The sequence below is a fragment of the Pogona vitticeps genome, chromosome 2 (genome assembly GCF_051106095.1).
Source record: "Pogona vitticeps strain Pit_001003342236 chromosome 2, PviZW2.1, whole genome shotgun sequence".
Taxonomy (NCBI): Eukaryota; Metazoa; Chordata; class Lepidosauria; order Squamata; family Agamidae; genus Pogona; species Pogona vitticeps.
The window spans coordinates 151,590,276-151,611,502 of NC_135784.1; the positions used below are offsets into that span (position 1 = coordinate 151,590,276).

Below are 21,227 nucleotides of genomic sequence, written 5' to 3' on the forward strand. Positions count from 1 at the left end.
TATGTACAGTTTTGCACGACATACAAAATTGAAATAAGTGGATGAACACACGAACAAGTCACAGGACAGAGTAGCTTCATCTCCCGCTTGACAATGGTGAGGCCTTGCAGCTCAATTTAGCCTCAGATCAGCAACTTATGCCTAGAGAAGAATAAATTCTTTTCTGATTCAGAAACCAGTGTGGGAAAAATGGAAATGAACAAGTAGTGAGCCAGCTTATGAGAATGTTTCCCATATTGCTCTATTTGGGTGCATTGCCCTTCCCCAAGTAAAAATTGGAGATTTCCCTTTAGCATGTGAAAGGGCTGGGATTACCTCTCTTCAGAAGAGCTTTCTGCTGTTTTTCTGTATGACTGGTTGGTGGCATTGGAAGGAACCAGTCTTCACATGATAAATTCTAGCAAGGACACAACAGGCACCCTCTTCTCTCCATGAGTAATTGTGAGTAGTAAATGATGCATGGTTTCAGCAGGCAGCATCCTCTTTGGGGTGGTGGGTACTTTCTGTTCACAGGAGGCTTTTAAGTATTCTATGTGTATTTATTTTCCATGGCACGCTAGCTTGCCCAGCACTTAGTTTAGGAATCGTAAATAGCCTGTGTTTCCCTGCCGTCTCTGACTGATAGCTCTGTGCCTGATGGCTGCATGCACTTGATATGGGCATGGCCTTGCGGTAGAACACTTGGCTGGTTGTCGGAAATGGGCGTGTTCTGTATCACAAAACTGAAAGGATGGAATGTGTATGTGACCCAAAGTTTTCAGTTGCAGAGCTGAATTGTGCATAGACACAAGTTCTGTAAGGAACAGCAACTGTTTCCTATCCCTTTATTGCTCTCTGACAAGTCTTTCGTACTTGGCAGGACAGGCATGTTTGTAGTTTTTCTTGAATGCCTCCAGTGTTGGAGCACTCCCCAACTCCCAAAGTAACTGGTTCCACTGTCGTACTGCTCCTGTTTTTCCTGCTGTTCAGCCGAAATTTGGCTTCCTTTAACTTGAGCATGCGAGGCCTAACCAGTGCTGAATAGAGGGGGACTAGCACCTCGCGGGATTTGGAAACTATACTTCTATTAATGCACCCTAAAATGGCATTTGCCTTTGTTGTAGCCACATCACACTGTTGGCTCATATTTAGCTTGTGATCTACGACAATACCAAGATCCTTCTCGCTTATAGTTTTGCTGAGCCAGGTACCCCCCCCATCTTGTAACTGTGCAATTGCGATCTTTTTCCAAGGTGCAGTACTTTGCACTTATCCCTGTTGAATTTCATTTTGTTGCTTTTCGGCCCAGTGCTCCATCCTACGTCATTTTGAATTTTGTTTCTGTCTTCTAATCTAGGGTATTAGTTATTCCACCCAATTTGGTATCATCTGCAAATTTGACCAGCATTCCCTGCGCTCCCTCATCCAAGTCATTAATAAAGATATTGAAGAGCAGCGGGTCCAGGACTGAGCCTTGGGATACCCCACTTGTAACTTCCTCCCAGTTAGAGAAGGACCCATTAATCATCACCCTCTGAGTACGATTCTGTAGCCAACTATGTATCCACCTGACACTTGATCTATCCAGCCCACACCTAGTTAGCTTGCTAATCAGGATATCATGGGGCACTTTGTCAAAAGCTTTGCTGAAGTCAAGATATACTACATTTACATCATTCCCTCTGTCTATCAGGGATGTGACCTGATCAAAAAATGAGATCAAATTAGTTTGGCAGGATTTGTTCTTGACAAATCCGTATTGGCTTCTAGTTATTACTGCATTGTTTTTTAGGTGCTTGCACAATGACTGCTTTACGATCTGTTCCAGAATTTTGCCTGTAATTGATGTCAGGCTGACTGGCCTGTAGTTGTCAGGTTCCTCCTTTTTGCCCTTTTTGAAGATAGGGACAACATTAGCCCTCCTCCAATCCTCTGGCACCTTCCCCATTTCCCATGATTTCAAGAAAATAATGGATAGAGAGTTCTTCTTCATGGCCTCTGTGAATCACACCGTGGGTGATCCGCGCCTCCTGCCAGCATTGTACGAACTTCAAGCGCGGAGTCCTTCATTCTCTCTTATCCAGACTAAAACTACGTCTTTGGGAACAATCCCTTCAACCTAGCAAAATGGACCAACCTCCTTGTAAGGCCACCTCAGAAACCAAAGCCTCAAAACAACGTCCATCAACCACTCCATCCCACTCCGACGTTCCGTCCACTTCATCTAAAACTTCAAAAAACCATAAATTGAAGTGCTCGATACCGAAAACCTGGATATCGAAGCCCTCCACTAAACATCAAATGTGCACCGAAGCCTCGTGAGTTCAGGAGCCTTCTCCACCTAAAAGACCTAAACAGCATAAATCTAAAGCTGCAGTCATCTCTCAGCAGCCTCAACAAACCGCCGAATCAATTTCTATTGGTTCGCCTTCTGATGATGACGGAATCCCCTCTCATCAACCCTGCTCCCAATCACCTGAATGGGGTGACATAGTTGATCGATTAACATCTTCTCCTCCCATTCTTCAACACTTTGTTCTTTCCAGCAACCCTTCCGTAGTTACTTCACCTGACAAGGTCGACTCCAAACAACAACTAGAGACCATACCTAATTCGGTAACATCTGATCATCCACCACGACCGCCTCAGAGACATTGGCCCCAACAGTTCCTGGAGTCATTTATCTCATCACGCGGGGCTCAGATCCCCGTTCAGCACTCTTGTTGGGTTGTAATTTGCCCCAACCAGTGCTCAACAGGACAAATTGCAACCACCAATCAGCCATTTGCTCTCTCCAGTTCAGTCATACCTTCTCATGGCGGGCCTCAATCTCGACAGCCATTGCTGTCAAAATGGCCATATCACCATGACCTACATGGACTCCAACCTGCTCCCTACCTGCCACATAAAAGATCCAGGGTGGTCGAGCAGTTTTCTTCTACACATAAGGCTTTTACAGCTCCAACCTCCCAATATTTTCCTGTTAACCCAGATGGGGGAAATCATTCCCCTCGCTTGGCATTTCCAGCATCTATATACTCCACTGCTTTACCAGCTCATCAACCTCTGTTTGGACATCACCGAGAAACAGGCTCATATCGATGATCCTCGATATCCATCCTGGTCCATGGACATTCGTTCTGTCCCTCTATCGATGCACAATTTCCATTGCTCGATAGAACCAAGCCATTGAACTTGACATCACTATGACCCCGAGTTTGATACCGACGTGCAACCATGCCAAACGACGTCCATGGAGACTCGAATGACGTATCTCAGTATCTAAAATCCTCTACCCCGACAAATGGCCATGGACATGCTGGCTCCATCAAAGCCTCACAATCCAGATCTCGACATCGACAAACCCTCATGCCACCAAATAAAGACAGTAGAAGGATTGACTCAATGGGAAGATGGCTTTATTCATCAGCACCGTTCACCATGCATGTCGCTAACTACCAGGGAGCTATGAGTGCATATCAACATTTCCTTTGGACAATATGTCAGCCTTTGTTGAATCTTTGCCACAAGGTAAAAAAGTACTCGCCCATACCTTTCAACAGATGCTTTCTGCTACGCACACGGTAGTCCCCACAACAAAGTCAATGGCCACTTCAGTAGCCTTACAACGTTTCTGGCCTGGCTGAGGATGCCTGCGCATGTATCAAAGGCCTTTCATTCGACGGGTCAGGCCTCTTTAATGCTGAAACTGATGATATTTTGGAAAACGTGCAAAAGAAAAGGTCAGCAGCTAGACGTTGGGGAGTTTATCTATCTTACCAACAACACCCCCAACAAAATCAATGGAGATGACTGTACAACCCATATCAAAAATTCCAACATAATCCTCCAGAACAAACATCTTATACACCCTATTTCAGAAATCAAAGAAAAAAAAACCCGCCAACAACCCATTACTAGGCGCAACGACTGCAAGCCCAAACATCATGTTTGACACTCCCATGACCGAGATCGCACACCACTCCACCCATCCTGCCCTCTGGAAATACCTACCTGTCTGGGAATCCATCACTACAGATGCCTGGGTACTGCCCATCATCCGCAACAGCTACTGCATCCATTTCTTCCAACTTCCTCTGGCAACTTCCTCCACCATCTCTAACCCTACAAGAGAAAATAAAAAACTTACTCCTCAAAGATGCCGTACAACCTGTCTCACAACACAGCAAATGGTTTTCTCTCACTAGTTTACCGTACCCAAAAAGGATAGAGGTCTTCGCCCTATCTTAGACCTACGAGAGTTAAACAAATACATAATTACCACAAAGTTCCATATAGTTACCCACGAATCAGTTCTCCCTTTACTCCACAAACATGACTGGTTCACTGTCATAGATCTCAAAGACGCAAACTTTCATATTTCCATACATCCCTGGCACAGAAAATTACTTCAGTTTCAACTAGGATCACAAGCCTACCAATTCAAAATGCTTCCTTTCAGCCTTGCAACAGTTCCAAGAGTATTCACCAAGTGCATGGCACTGGTAGCTGCTTACCTTAGGTTTCAAAAAATGCTCATATTTCCAAATATCAACAATTGGCTCCTCGTAGCTCATTCCCATCGCAGGGCCCAACGAGACACTCACTTTACCCTTACCCTCCTTCGCAATCTCGGTCTCGCGGTTAACGAACAAAAATCAAATTTGAAACTTACAAAGATTATTTATTATATAGGCACATACATAGATTCCACACAAGCTTGTGCCTTCCTCCAGACAAGAGAGAAAATCTCATCGCATTACTTCAAGTTTTCACCCCTCGTGCTATGGTATCCGCCTTGACTGTGCAACGTGTACTGTACTAGGCACCATGGCCTCTATGACTTCAGTAGTCCAGCACGTATGTCTCGAGATCTCTTCAGTCATGGTTTCCCACCCTCTTCGACCTGCTCACAGGCCCTCCTCACACTCTTTTAAGGGTCACCCCAGAACTCGCCTCCCAACTTCAGTGGTGGCATTTTCCTCTCAACCTATCTGTTGGGCAGCCGTTCCAACAACCACAACCACAAATACAGGTCACCACCAACACCAGCCTCACAGTCTGGGGAGTTCACTGCAGATCTCTCAAAATCAACACCTCTGGGAGTGGTGCCTAGCACATCATTTCTGCCTCATGGCTTTACACATTGCCGGCCACGACAACGACTTGGCCAATCTCCTCAGCCACACAAACTCTCAAGCTCACAAATGGGAGTTAGACCAATCAGTTTTTCTTCACCTATAGTGAATGATGGGGCAAACCAACTCTCGACCTCTTCGCCCCCTATGTGAATTGGAAGTGCAAACGATACTGCTCCCAAGCCGGCATTGGCAAACACTCCCAAGGAGATGCATTCGTCGGCTGATGGTCCAAGACCCTCACTTACCTTTTTCTGCCGTTCCTGCTTCTCCACAGGGTCGTGGTTCACCTACAACAAGACAAACCATCATTATAGCCCCTTGGTGGCCGAGACAACCCTGGTTTCCAGTCCTTCACAATCTCACATCAGACATTCACCACTTTTCTCGCCTTCCCCACCTCCTCACATAGAACAATGCCCAAGTACTCCACCCAGGCTTACCTGTTCTGCACCTGGCAGCGTGGAGGATTCTGCCTCGCTAATGAACGTCCTCCCTCAGTCAAACAAGCCCCCCACTAGAAAGTCTTACCTGTATAAATGGAGCAGATTCAACTCTTTCACTGAAGCTTCTTCATTGCCTTCTATCAACTCATCACTTGCTACTGTTCTGTTTTTTGCTTCATCTCAAGTCTAGCAGCCTTTCCGTCTCTTCCCTGAGAGTTTACCTCTCCGCCATAGTTTCTTATCAGCCCCCTAACTCTCCGGCAGCTGATTCCTTCAAGCATCCAACATTAAAACGTTTCCTTAAAGGTCTATCTCATATCTACCCGCCTTCCCCGCAATGGTCATTAACACTAGTACTGCAACAACTTACTAAAGCTCCTTTCGAACCTTTAGCTTAAACTGATTTACGGCTAGTTACCTTTAAAACAGTTTTCCTCGTTGCCATCACCTCAGCTCGATAGCTAGTGAGTTAGCAGCCTTACGTCACAATTATCCTTATTTACAGTTTTTTTCTGGATAAAGTCAAACTATCCATGGATATTTCTTTTCCCCACCCCCAAAGTTGTATCTCAATTCCATCTCTCTCAGCCGTTTATCCTTCCTTCCTTTTTCCCGTCACTGTCCACAACTCAAGAAAGAATCCTCCATGCTTTAGATGTTAGGCGAGCCCTTGCCTTTTACGTCCAGGGCACCCAACCTTTCAGGCGTTCACCTCGACTTATCATAAGTCACCAACTAAAGGTCGCCAGGTGACATCTCAAACTATAGATGGGTCACTTCAACCATTCACCTCGCATATCAGCTGGCATGCAAAGCAGTCCCGAAGGTAATTCGCCCTCACTCCACCAGAGCAGTGGCAACCTCTACGGCATTCCTACACGGTGTACCTCTTCCAGACGTCTGCGCCTCTGCCACCTGGGCACAGCCGTCCACTTTCATCTGGAATTATAGACTTGATCTCCGACAGAAGTCTGATGTGACCTGATTTACAGCTAGACCTTTCTGATGAGGCTCCGCGCAGGCACGGATCACCCAGGGTGTGAATCACAGAGGTCCACTTGAAGAACTACACTTAGAGATGGCTAACCTGTCGTTCTTCAGCCAGTTCCTTCAGTACTCTCGGATGCAGTTCATCCGACCCTGGAGATTTGAGCTTGTTCAAGGTGGTAAGGTATTCCTTGACTATTTGTTTATCCATCTCCAGCTGCAGTCCTGTCCCTGCCACTTGCACTTCCAATTTGTTTGGAAGTTCATAGTCTGTCCTATGGGGAAAGACTGAACTAAAATAGGAATTGAGCACCTGTGCCTTTTCTTTGTCCTCTGTTATCATTTTTCCATCTCCATTGTGGAGCTGTGCCACTATCTCTTTTGTTTGTCTTTTGCTACTCACAAATCTGAAGAATTTTTTTTATTGCTTTTAGTGTCTCTAGCTAACCTCAGCTCATTCTCAGCTTTTGTCCTCCTAATGCCATCCCTGCATTTCCATGCTACTTGTGTGTATTCTTCCTTGGTGGCCTGGCCTTCTTTACACTTCCTGTACATGTCTTTTTTGGATTTTAGGTCCTCCCTGAGTTTTTTGTGAAGCCACACTGGCTTTTTTTTTTGCCGCCTCCCCCCTTTTTTTCTTGTTGGAATTGTTTGTAGTTGTGCCTTTAGAATTTCTTTTTTAAGAAGCTCCCACCCTTCTTGGACTCCTTTTCTTATTAGGATCTCCTGCCATGGGACCTTACTTATCCTTGTTCTGAGATTATTAAAATTGGCTTTTTAAACATCCAGCAGAAATGTGTGGCTACACTCTGCTTTCGTTTCATTTGAAATAAAGAATTCTAGAAGGACATGGTCACTCTTGCCTAGAATTCCCCTTACTGCCACTTCCGTCACCAAGTCATCTCTGTTGGTCAGAATCAAATCAAGGATAGCAACTCCTCTAGTCTTTTTCTCCATTTTTTCTAGGAGAAAATTATCAGCCCCACAAGCCAGGAATTTCTTGGAAGGGCCATACTTAGCAGAATTTGCCTCCCAACATATATCTGGATAATTGAAATCTCCCATCACTACTACGTTGTGTCTCTTTGAAAATCCTGCATATAGTGAGCAAGAAGATGCGAGAAGGTGTTTAAAACTAGAGTGGAGTCTTTTCTCAAAAAATCAGTCTTAATCTTGTATACTGACCATATCAATAAAAAAGGGCAGGAAAGACAGCAGTTCATTTTCTTTCTTTTATTAAATATAAAACAAAAATATATTGGTTTTATATTTGGGAAGGGAGTTTTTGTTTGGTATTTCTGGTTCTTTTTAAAAAATTATTGTATGATGCAAATTACAGTCATCGTTCCTGTGTTGCAGGTTGGAGGGGACGGTGGATAATGGTCTGTGAGTGACTTACGACAGTCTAGTAGTTATAGTCTAGCTAACTCTGAACACCACAGGTTAGATGTTAGTCGAAGCCTAGGAGGATGGTTTGCAAAAATCCTTTGATGTCACCCATTAGTATTTTACTTTCATTGTGGTTTGGGTTTTGAGTTGAGGCTGAAAGATTGTACAGATTCCACTGTTACTACATCTGTCTTGTGAGTGAGAAGGCTATTCTAGGAGACAGTAGCTATTAACAGTTCTGCAAAGGCCCACTATCAATATTGCAGCTCAGGCGGTTTTGGAATCCCAGCCAAGGATTCTCCCATATGAAAACATTTCCCAAATTGCCAGCTGTCTTCCAAAGTTGTTCCTTAGTTTTCCTCCCAAGCTAACCCATGTTCAGTTTTGTGCAGAAGTATCACTGTCTTGTACGCAGATAGCTTTTGCTTTTATATATTTCAGAACGAAGCAATAAGAGTAATGATTTTTCCACGTAGTATCTAGCACATTTCTTCTGCTACCTTGTATTTTGGTAGGGAGAAATGCTTGCTGGTACTGTATGTCACAAGTACTGTTAACTGTTGGATTTGTCTATTGATTCCCATGAGTAGCTTTACACCAGCATGTGCATTGTTCACATAAACTTTCTCTGTGGTCACATCTTAAAAGTGATAGAAATTGGTTGTCTTCAGTGGTTACCAAATCTAGGCTGAGAAAGAAATTTCATATATTTGTAGAGCTCTGGATGTGTTGATATAAAGTAACAGCCTGGGTACAAGTCATATATTAGAATTTCGTGTAGCTTAACGTTCAGCGCTTTATTGTAATATTTTAAGCTTCTTGAGAAACTGTAATTTCCATTTGCATGCATCTTGATCTCTCTCGCTCTCTCTCTTTCGCTCTCTCTTACTCTCTTATAACTGCAATAGCATCATGGCTGAAGATTCTTTACTCTCACATTCTGGAAGATAATATGATTTCTGAATAATGTACAGGTTGCTTTTGCTTAGGATGTCATTTCAGTTTTATGCTTATGAATAGTCAGCTGCTTGGTATATGCAACCAGGGCAGATTAGGGTAGCAATGGAGATATTCCTGAAATGGCAAATCTGATTTGAAGCTCTAGGGCAGTGGCTCCCAACCTTGGGCCTCCAGATATTCTTGGACTGCAACTCCCAGAAATCCTGACCAGCAAAGCTAGTGGAGAAGACTTCCGGGAGTAACAGTCCAAGAATACCTGGGGACCCAAGGTTGGGAACCATTGTTATAGGGAAAGTGATCATTCCTCTCTATGCCCTCTGTAAATGACAACATTATTTTGGGCCCAGAAAAAAAGTTAATTGATTTAATGAATACATCAGAATTGGAAGATAAGGAGATGAGCATTGCAAAAACCACTACATAAAAAGTCTTTGTCTTCTATTATAAGAAATAGAAGAAAAGCTTGCTGTAACATCAGATGTCCATCTAGTCCAGCATTCTGTTTTTCACCATGACCAGCCAGATTCTTTTCAGAAAGCATGCATGCAGGCTGGATATAAGGCAGCCTTTCCTCTCTTGTTTGCCTTTGCCCTGTGAAACCAAGGGCAAACCATTGAATCGGTGGTAATGGTTGGTGAGTCAACTCCACTGTAAGTTCCAGTGATTTAATAGACCTACTTTAATTACAACTCACTATGCTAAAATACATCACAGATAGAGTATGCCCACCGAATCAATGGAACTTACAGAGGAGTTGACTTAGCAAATCCCTGTTGATTCAATGGGCATATTCTAGTGTGACTCACTACAGTACTTTGTTGTTGTGACTTGCCATTGAGTTGCCTCAGGCTTATGGCAGCCCTATGAGTGAGTGGCTTCCAAAATGTCTTGTCTATGGCAGCCCTACTGAGCTCTTGTAGAATCAATCCCTCTCATATTTGGTCTTCCCTTTTTTCTGCTGCCTTCAACTTTTCCTAGTATTATTGTCTTTTCCAGAAAGTAATGCGTTCTCATGTGTTGTGGGGGTGCCATTCCCAAGGCTGCTAAGCTGTTGGCTTAATCTACAGTAGAGGGCAAACCCTCCTGGATGACGTCACAGCTGCTTCTGAGGGGCATGACTGCCCACCATTCTTCTTCTTTCTTATAGGTGCTAGAGAGCTTGCATAGAGCCTTTCTTTAGGCCAATCCTAAAGGCATGATGTAACCACTGTCCTATCTGAACTCTGTAACCTATCTGCATACTGTCCACTATCTGTGAGCTTGTAAGGTTAATAAAAGCACAGTCCTCCTGGGGGCAGGGCAGAATTCATTGGGAACCCATTCAGTGTTATTCTGCCTCTTCTACTAGTCGCCCACCAGGATCACAGCTGGCAGACATCCCTGCGTGTGGCTTACTTCTTTAACTTCTATCTCTAAGAGACTATTTGCTATCCTAATTAGCTAATGATCACAAAGCCCATCAGCCTTCTCATTGCATGACTCCAACAATGTGTCTCAGTTTCATTACTTCTGCTTCCAAAGAAAGTTCAGGCTTGATTTGATCTAGGACTTAATTGTCCATTATTTCTGGAAGTTCATGGTATCCTCAAAGCTGTCCTGTAGCACCTTTTCAGATCAATGTATTTTTCCCCTCTCATATTTCTTCAATGTCCAGTCCTCACACACATACATCGTAATAAGAAATACAATAGTATGGATGATCTTGGCCTTGGTCTGCAGTGATATATCCTTGAACTTGATTATCTTTTCTGATCCTTTATTGCTGCAGTTCTAGATCTCAGATTTCTTTTGATTTATTGGTTGTAGTCTCCATTTGGATTGATGATTGAACCAAAGTATATAAATCTTTAACCATTTCAATTTCTCCATTATCAGCACTAAAGTTGTATAGCTCTGTAGTCATGATTGTCTTTTTAATGTTCAGCTGCAGTCCTGCATTAGCACTTTCTTCTTTTACTTTTATCAGAAGTTGTTTTGTCATTGCTGCTTCCTGCCAGTACGAAGGTGTTATCTGCATATCTTAAATTATTGATGTTCCTTCCACCAATTTTCATTCCTTCTTTGTACTAAACAATAAGATTCCAGCTAATGTGTCTGGTCCATACTTCAAGCTATCTTGCAGCTACAGTGGTGCCCCGCATAGTGAGGTTAATCTGTTCCGGATTAACCATCGCTATGGGGAAACATCGCTATACGGATAGGAAAATGCCATAGGAACTCATTAAACTTAGTTTAATGCGTTCCAATGGGTTCTAAACTCACTGTTAAGCAATGTTTCCTCATAGTGCTGCCATTTTCGCGCCCTCGGTAAGCGAGGGCAGGGTGCGAAAATGGTTGCGGCGGCCATTTTGGGTCATCCGGCGGCCATTTTGGAACTGCCAAACAGCTGATTTCTCGACATTGCAATGTGAAGATCGGTAACCGAAATGCTTACTGATCGTCACAATGCGATTTTTGGCCATAGAGACCATCGGTATGCGATCGCATTAGCGATCTCAAAAAAGAGATCGCTATGCGAATTCGTCGTTATACAGTGCACTCATTAAGCGAGGCACCACTGTATTTACAAAGGTGCTTTATCACTCCATTTTCTTCCAGAAACTGAGGAGAGCCCCACAGAAAAGGCATTCCAACAAGTTTTGCTTCACACAACTGTTAAGGTTATGATTTCTCGAGGGATAGCCATCCTAGCCTGTTGCATCAAAAATGATCCCTGTAGTAACTTAAAGACTAACAAATTTAATGTAGAATAAGCTTTTACAGACAACATTAGATGCATGTGAGTTTACTGACTTCCTCATTTGCAGCAAGCCTATAGCCTAAGAAAGTGCAGGGTGTGATCATACAAGGAAACAGATGCCATTTTGGACCACTTGAGTGGTCTGGTGCAATCCTGATAATCATATGACATTTAATGAATTGTGCTCCACCCTGACCCTGATCAATGCTGAAGCTGTAGGTCTATTACTTTTTGGTGCCTGAATCAATTCCCTGACATATGGTAGGGTCACTTTAAGAGAGATTTCTCCCACTCCATTCCTGCTGTCATGATTGTATTCTCACATTATGACTTTCTTAGGTTGTGACTACACTGGGATGGGGGGGAATGTAAATAGTTCACTATGAAGTTGCACCCCTGGAGTTGGGCTTCCCTGAGTTAATTTGGTTCAGCTGACCACATAGGAGTCAGCAAAGAGACGGGTGGAAATTGATTGTTTAAATCTTTATTTACAACTTATTAAGGAAGCCTTGCTCTGCTCTGCTCTGTTCATCTAGATTTCCAGGAGGAACGGTTAGTGAATTGCTACCTTAGTTAGTTAGGCATCCTTCAGTCTCGAAAGACTATGGTAACGTGCTCTGTATGGAGGACTTGGAACAGCATCTAGTGTGGCTGAGAAAGCCAATACAAGAGTGACAATCCCTTCCACACTGAAGACAAATCCAATATGTCCCCTGTCCAGCTCCCTGATTTTGCTGCTTTTGTGATTTCCTCTTTGCCTTGGCCTGCTGGACGAGGGTCTCTTCAAAATGGGAGAGGCTGTGATGCAACCCTGCCTCCAGGCTACCTTAACACGCTGGGAAAAAGGATACTGTAATTGATAAATTTCTCCTCTTTCTCAAGATTCCTTGCTCTTTTCCCCCCTTTGGTAGTTGCCCTAATGGTAGAGCAGCAAGATGTTAAAAGAAACAAAACAGGAATAGAAGGAAAGAGGAAAACAACCAAGCTACATTGGGGAGAAGATTAAAATGCCAGCCAGTTTTCCATGACTCTCTCACTCTTTCTGCAGCTGGGAGGAATGGCTAGAAACAGACCACCTACAAACCCTTTCTTATGAGTTCAAGCAGTCACACTGCCTGAACTGATGCAAACGTGTTCAGTTAAAAAAATTTAGGAGCTCCAGTGGCAGAAGAAAGCTACAGATTGGGGGAAAACTCCAGGCTAATTCACATTGACTTGTATGTCATAAAATAGTGTTGCTCTCAAAGCCTTGCCCATGTTATTTGTCAATGTAGTTGCCTCCTAAATCTTTAAGGTATCACTGGACTCTTTGTTATCTAACCTATAACAGTACTGTACAATCTCCTATTACATCTGATCACCTCACTTGACTGATTTCAGTGTATTCTCAAGCTTGGTTGTTGAGATGTAAGTCCCACTGGGCAGTGGAAGGAATAGTTCTGTGAACTGCTTTTTAAAAACAGTTTGCAGGTCCTTTTCAATTTCAACAATTGATAGTTTGATTTGTTCATGTTATCTGGTTTTCAAGATTGTCCTCTAATTTGTCAAGGCCCGTCTCCGTCTGGTAAAATAGAAGCTTAGGAAAGATTTCTGCATGTTTGCAAAAGAATCGCTTTCCTGTCTATTTCTCTGTTATTTGAGTTGTACATAAGTTAAATTGACTCAGAATGTCCACGTGTGTTTTAGTTGGGAGGTGTAAGTTCAATATTGTGAGTCCATTTGGTGAATAAAAGTTTCATTTGGCCAACCCAACACAGTGGGAGTTATCTAGGGTTAAATAACAGTGATTTTACCCTTTACATTGCATCTCATGAAGAACCACAAGTTTCTCCACTGGCTGTTTCTGGAAAGTTGTAGACATTTGGTCACTGGGGGAATCCAGGCAGTCTTGTTTGTCCTGTATGTTGACATTTATGGTAGATCTTCTCCTTACCTTCATATTTCCTGTTTTATCTTCTTGAATTTTGCCAATCATCATTCCCCCCCCCCCCGCGCTTCCCTTTGAACTGTACCAGGTACCAGAAATATAAATGCAAATTTTGAAGGGGAAATCCAGTTACAGTAGAATGAAAGGATACACCCTTTGTTGCCTGGCTGACTACAAAATAAAAACACACTTCAGCAACCCTGCAACTTTCTGTGACTGATATGTAAAGTTTAAGAAATGCTGTAAAACAGCCCACATTCTTTTCTAACTATGTATCTTACTGGATTTTGTGTGTGCATGAGAGAGAGAGAGAGAGAGAGAGAGAGAGAGAGAGAGAGAGAGGAAAATCTGTTATGTCAGGATAAAGTGTGCATTGCCGGAATAATGAAACATCTAGTTAACTGTGTGTTAAAAATCCCCATTTGGTATCTCCCATTGAATTAGTGGCCTGCCTTATGAACACTTAAGATGTGGTTAAGTTCTATTGAACTCAGCGGGAGTTACAGTACTTTGTAGAAATGCATAGAATTGCAGCAGTTCTTAACATGCACACAGAGACAGCCAAAGTCACATTTGTCTGCTTTCTGTCCAAGCAGCTACTTCTGTGATGCAAAAGGTACATCTGAAGTTCTTACCATAGTTTATGCTGCAAGATTGTACTATTAATAAAAACAACTAGTGTTGTGAACACATTCAACTGCTGTGTTAATTGTATGTGCATTTGATGGACACTGCCCACAAAAGCTTTTGCCATTATAAATATTTTAGACTTTGCAGTGCATAACTTTATTGCTTCAGTTCTACAGTGGGAAAATAAATTTAAATCAAGTAGCTAAATTATACTTTTTCCTAGTAATTTTAAATAATTGTTGCATTTGGATTAAGTCAATCCGCCCCCATACCTTAGTGACAGTGCAAACTATATTGAAAGGGACACTGAATGTACTGCTTAAGCAAACCACTTTGACATGTGTGGTGGTGGGGACAATGGCCCACAGCCCGGAAATGTTCAATATACTGTACATCCCGATCCAGAGGCATGGAGAATACAGTAATAAGGACCATCATGTTAATTTACCATGCAAACGAAATGATAGCTTAAGATTTCCCAATAAAGATTTTGGAGCAAGAAATGCAAAATGTTTAAGCTAGATTCAGAAAAGGAAGAGGCATGTTTAATGGACCATACCAAAGAATTTCAGGGGGGAAAACAGTTTGCACTTTGTAGACTATAGTACTGTGTTTGACATCATGGATCATGAAAAGTGATGAATCATTCTGATGTAAATGGATGTGCCGTAACATTGGATTGTCCTAACATGTATACTGTTCTCTGGACAAAAAAAGGTCCTACAAATAGAACACAATATAGAGAAACAGAATGATTTCCAGTTAGTAAAGATGTCAGGTGAAGGTGGATTTTATAACTCCCTGTCTCTTCAGCCTAAATGCAGAAAATCTATATGAAAAGTCAGATTTGGTTCAGATGATGGAGGAATAAAGAAATGGTAGTAATTTAAGATGCAGAAGGCACTGTATTACTAACAAAAAAATTGCGGTGAGCAAAAAAAATGTCTGCTGAGCAGGTTTAAAGAAAAAACTGCAAAAGCAGGATTACAGTTGAGTATGAAGATGACCAGCATAGTGCCTACGGAATAATACAATTTTAATATTGATAATGAAAACATTGACTTTGTTAAGGATTTTATGTACCTCCATTTGATCATTAGTAAAAAAAAAAAAGCAGGCTGCAGCTGAGAAAACAGAGGAAGACTAGACAGATGTGGAAAGACAGCTAGGGAGGTACTATTAAAAAATCTTCAGGTATAAGCTGATAAGAGAGCCTAAAACCAGGATAATCCATATTATGGTATTACTGATTGCTGTGTATGGATATGATTGCTGAACATTGGAGAAAGCTAATAGGGAAAAAGACTGAGTCATTCGAACTGTGATGTTGAAGTGAACTGCTAGAAAGACAGTTCAAACCCACCCTGAATTTTCCCTAGAAGTGAAAATGACTAAACTGAAGCTGCTGTTCACGGGGCACATCATGAGAAACCAAGACTTGTTGGCAATAATAACAGTTCTACAAAAACTGAGGAAGGCGGCAAGAAGAGGAAGCCTTAATGTGAGATGGATCCATTCAGTAAAGAAGTCACACACTTTAGTTTGCAAGACCTGAGCAGGGCTGTTACTGATAGAACTTTTGGAGGTCATTAATTCATGGTGTTGCCATAAGTCAGAAACAGCTTGACAGCTGAAAATGACAGTGTCGGTGAATACATGATAGTTCTTGCAGCCATATTAAAAGAAGGTGCGAAAGCATCTTATGCACATGGTGTTAATGGTGCAGCCTATGAACAGTTCGACCTATGTTGTCCCTAGCTCTGGATTGCTCTTCCACTGTGACTGTATCTTTTGCCGGTGTTTATTTTTGAAGCCCCCTTGCAGTCCCAGCCTTAGGCCTCTCTTGAGCTGTGAGCCAGGCCTGCTGAACAGCACAACCCTTTTGCAATCTGAATACTCCACCCAGAATTGTCCCAGTGGGCAGGGCAGTCTCGGTGACTTCAGCAGGAGCTTACACATGAATGTTGGGAATGGAGCATCCCTATGTGCGGGCCAAACACATGCGTCTCTTGTCTGGTCTCACTCATGCCCTCCAGGAGAGAAATAACTTAGAAAATGCACAACCTTGCCTTTGAGACACTTTCTTCTCCTTCTCCTCCCTCCACGCTTGCAATCAATCACAAGACCTTGAAAACTGCCTAGGGAATAGGGCTTCCTAGAATCTTAGGTAAAGAGTTGAGAGAGTACTTGGAGTAGGCAGCAAGGCTGGGAACGTAAAAGCAATGATACTGACTGCGTTCTTCACCCTTGGTGAATGAAAGGGTTCAGCATAGATCAGGTTGCCAAAATGTATATTGGCTCCTGCTTCAGTTCCTTTAATGCCAGCTGGATCAGTGGACAGCAGCACTGTGAGAATGTTTGTCTCCAGGCTATGAAAAGCATCACCTGTGATTTCTGGAAGTCAAATGGCTGTTAAAGGCACAGAAGTATGGCAAACTAGGTTTCCTCAAATAGACTTGAGTTGTCTCTCTTCAATCCTTTGTAAGTCTTCAAGGGACCTTCCAGTTTCTTCAAAAACGTTTTGATCCGAAAATTGAATTGTGTTTTATAGGACTTTTAACTGTCTTAATGTTCCCCAAAGACTCCTGGAAATGTTCATGTGATATGCTGAGAAGTCTGCTGAATTTTTACTCCTCTTCCTTAGAACAGCAGTTCCCAGGATTACCGTATCTGGCAATAGGGGATGTACCGTTGAATTTACTTCTATTAACTCCAGTTTAATGCCAGCAGTGTTCTTTTTCAAAACAGACAAAGAGAGTAGAGCCGGGAAGTACCGGGTTTGTAAGCTAAGTTTTAGGAAAGTCACTAAAATAGTCTGGGCAGAAAAAGAGGAGATGCACTGGTGTTATTGATATCACTAGCCTGTGATATTCAGGCAACAGTATATTGCATTGCAATAAGAATGAGTGTCCTAACTAGAAGAATGACAGTTCTGCAGCGGCAACATTGCTGCTTGGAAGCGGGGAATACTTCCTGGAGAGAAGGCACCTGGATTTTGCATAAAGCATAAGCAAGAGCCAAATGTTCCTTGTGCAAAGAAAAGGACAGTCTAGAAGAGACGGAGCCCAAGCTGAGAATGTTCTAACTAGATTTGCTTGTCGGCTAGTATGATTATGACATCAAAGGTCCCTTGGCCAATGATAGTGACCCTGTTTTCTTTTTATCACTATTCTTGCTGATGGTGGCAGTGTTGGGGGGCTTCTGTTATGTTCAGCAGTTAAGCTCCATCAAGAGGGTGGAACGTCTGATCATTCTGGATGAAGAAACCGCCTTACTTCTCCCCGTCCGGGGGTTGAAGGCAGCCGATCAGAGATCTCTTTCGGTCAGGAAGGGCAGAATGAGGGAATTCTATCCCCAAAGGGGGAGGGCCCTTGAAATACCCACCAGCAATATTAGTGTAGGACACCCTAATCTTGCAAACTTTTATGGGTTTTTTTTTTAAATACCAGCAATATTAGTAGGACACCCTAATCTTGCAAACTTTTATGGGTTTTTTTCCTGGGAATTTTTAAAATCCTACAAGTGAGGGATAGAGAGGAAGCAGTGGGTGAGCCATTGTCTGGATTTATTATCTGGCCTTATCAGATCCTGTCCAAAAGTGGCTCTATTATCCCAGAGAGCTGATGCCAAAAGGAAATAAAGCACCCTTCTGTTTTCCACCTGCTCCCCCCTCTCCATCAAGCCATGTGGCACATGTATTGCACAGTTGGAACTTGCTTCCTTATTTTCTCAGTGACTAGAGATCAAAGTCTAGGAGCCTGGGAGAAACTGAAAGAAGGAGATGAGTGGGTGTGATGTAGGCACAATCCCACAGATCTCTGTGCTTCTGTCATGTGCTTGGAAGTCTTTTCCCCACTAACGGTTTTAGTAATGGTCTTAACATCTTTTAAATTCTTTTCCGCAAGGCATTTGGTCCTTTCCAGACCCAATGAGTCAATTAGTTTTTCTCTCTTGTCCTGCAGCCTTATGTTTCAGTGGCCCAGCAGATGGCACCACCGAGTCCCAGTGGCAGCAACAATAACAACAGCAGCAGCAGTGGACCTGGCGGTGGTGGCGGCGGCGGCGGTGGCGGGGATCAGCTGAGCAAAACAAACTTATATATCCGGGGCTTGCACCCAGGTACCACAGACCAGGACCTCGTCAAGTTGTGCCAACCGTAAGTTGCCAGGACCTAGATGTTGAAGGGAAATGCTGTGCTGGCGTGGGAGAACAAACATTGGGGGACTAGTGATTGTTTAGTGCCCACACACAGAACTCCCATGGTAGATCTCCGCACAGCGCCTCAAATAAAAAACATAGCCTTCCTGGAGACTTTTTTTTAATCCTGTGTTCTCAGGGAGTTGAGAATTTGGGATGGAAAATTCCAACCACATTACAGGGGAGGATGCTTGAAACCACACCCCCCAGCTGACTTTATAACCTGAGTCTCCACTCACCTCATACAAGCAGACTCAACGCAAACATTTGCCCTGAATCTTTGAGACTCCGAACCTGCAATTTTCTGCACTATCCATGAAGGAGGGTTCGTGCACAGCCTGAAGAAGTGAGATTTTGCTCATGAAAACTTGTAATTTGTGTGATTCAACAAAGGTATCACCCTACTCCTGCATTTGTGTCATCCTGAACCACACAGCCTTTTCCTGATTCTCTCAGAGAAGGATCCCACGTATTGGTAGACTACAATTTGTATGAACATAACCAGTGGTGAGGATGATGAGATTTGCAGTCCAGGAACGTTTTGAGGGCCATGAATTGTCTATCTTTATTGGGAGGTGTTTCAGGGGAAGAAAAACAAGACAGAACCCTAACAATACAAGTGATGATGACCACATTAATTAGGAGACGGGCGGGGGGGAAGCATGCAGCAGATTTAGCCTGGGGATTGTTGGATGGGAATTCTGCTACCATCCAGCTATGGCAGGAAGTTTAAGTGAATCCATAAAGAAACCTTAGCGATGGCAAAGCAGGACAAACCAGGCTCCAATCACACTCACTTACTTGTTGAAGATAAGCCACAGAACGCTGTTTCCTGTGGGGTTACCTGAAAACAGCTGTGAAACTGCCTGTTTCACAAGTCCTGCGTTAATGCGATTCCTTGCATTAAACCAGGATGTGGAGCAGCTGCTGGCCAGACAGTGTTGGGAGCCTTCCTACCACTACTGACCGTGCCAAGGCCACGGCAGCTTTGCTTGCTCACCATCTGGGGGGAAAAGGAGTCACTCGAGCTTCCCCCACCCCTGGCAGAAAAAAATGCTGCCAACCAACCAGTGCTGAGGGGGTCTGGGAAGCCTCCTTGGCACGGGCTGATCGGCAGCAATGCCAGCGGCTCTGTCTGTGCTGCATGTTGAACCTCGACCCTGGTTCAGTGATGGGAGCCCTGGTGTGGTTTAAAAACAGCGCCAAGGTGCACTTTTCAAAACGACACTAGGGCTGGCATCAGGGGCAGAGGCTGAAGAAGTTGCTGCAGATTCCCTTCGAACCTTCTTTTACGTGTAGTTACAGCCCTCGTGTCTGAATCCAGGTCTCTGTTCCACAGCCTTGTCTCAGGAGGACTCCGTTTCACTCCCTCTACCCCTGAGACTTGACAGGATTCTGTGGCTCCTCGTGAGAGCGTGGAGGGCTCTTGATCCCAGCCCTGGGGATGCGGGTAACCCCAGTGGCCGCTGCACCCCTTGCCATGGGTCTCTGCTGTCCCATCGTGGACTTTTGTCATCAGCCATCGTGCCCTGGCATTGCAGTGTGCTACCCCCTGACACCACGAGGAGAGCTTGGCAAAGGGTTAGTTTGTTGGACTACAGCGGCCAGAATCTGCCGGTCAGCAGTCATGCTGGTGGTGGGGGATGTTCAGGGAACTCTAGTTCAGAAAAGGAACTTTTCTGAGCCGGGACCATGAGCGGCCGAGAGAGGTGGTCAAAGCAGGTGGCCCGACACCCCTGCTCTCCCCTGGTCTCCTGCACCCTGTCGGTGCCTAAGGGTCTCCCCAGGGAAGAAGGCCTCGAAGGGTGTTCCCCTGCTGGCCGGGGCGTTCCCTCCTCCTCGGCTTCTCTCTCAACTTCTCCACTCCTGGCCTGAAGGAGTCTGAGCCAGCATCTAGCGCTTTGACGTGAGGAGGCCGTGAAGGGGGGGGGGGCGGGAAAGGGGCTGTTCCTCGTTCACCTCAGCTCACCCCAGCCGGGAATGCTGGATCCAACCCCAAAGCCACACTTGACAAACAGGGCTGTTTCAAACCAGGAATCTGCCAGTTTGAGTGTGAGGGAAGGGATGGTGGACAGAGAGCAGCAGGCCTCTGAGAGCAGGGGGAGGAGATGGGGAAGGGAAAGGGAAGCCGGTCATTGTGCTGTGGGTGGCTGGGAATGGGAAATTTGTGGGCTGCCTCTGTGTGTATGTGTGTGTGTGTGTCCGTCCCCACTTTTGCCTTCAGTGCCCTGCCTAGAGTGCCTCTATTCCCACCTCTGCAAAGCAAGGATCTCCCTCTCCCCCAACCACTCCTTCAGCCAGAGATTCCTCCCCCCCCCCCCAGACAAACGTGCACACGCACAGGCCATAACTGCAGGCGATTCAGCCTGAACTGTCCCGTTCTGAAACCTTGCAGCTGGGTTTCCTCGAGTCCTGGCTGGGAGGAGGCGCCAGGACTTGGCTGTTGTTGGCGGCGGTTGGATTTCCTGGGCTTGTCCTTTCCTGGGCAGGAAATCCTGCTCAGGGCGAACAGGAAATGTGGGGGTGGGGTGGGGTTGGAGGGCGGCTGGGATGTTCAGCCGTGGAGGGCGGCGGGGGGGGGGGGCGGCAGCAGGAATTGCGTTAGGCTCCCGTACTATCTTCAAATGACAAACTAGATTTCAGTGATTGCATTCATGCCGGGCTTTTTTGGGAGAAGACTCAGGATATCACTAGCAGGGGGGGAGGGGTGCCCTGTTTCAGTAATTGGAAATTGCCTCAGAATAAGTATATGTATAGATGGGTTGCCCTTTACATTATAATCTCTGGAAGGAAGGCTTACCCTTGGGAGAAGAGGCTAACAGATACGAAGCTAT

General features: G+C 44.3%; 1 protein-coding gene across 4 annotated transcripts in view; it reads left to right on the forward strand.

The window, feature by feature from the left end:
- RBMS2 (RNA binding motif single stranded interacting protein 2) overlaps positions 1 to 21,227 on the forward strand; it is a 76,347-nt gene that overhangs the window by 40,512 nt on the left and 14,608 nt on the right. For all 4 annotated transcript variants that reach the window (XM_072990873.2, XM_020784767.3, XM_078384395.1 and 1 more), the window contains one exon: positions 18,159 to 18,352. In XM_072990873.2, the coding sequence (XP_072846974.2) occupies positions 18,159 to 18,352 (194 nt within the window). The remainder of the gene's footprint in view (positions 1 to 18,158; positions 18,353 to 21,227) is intronic.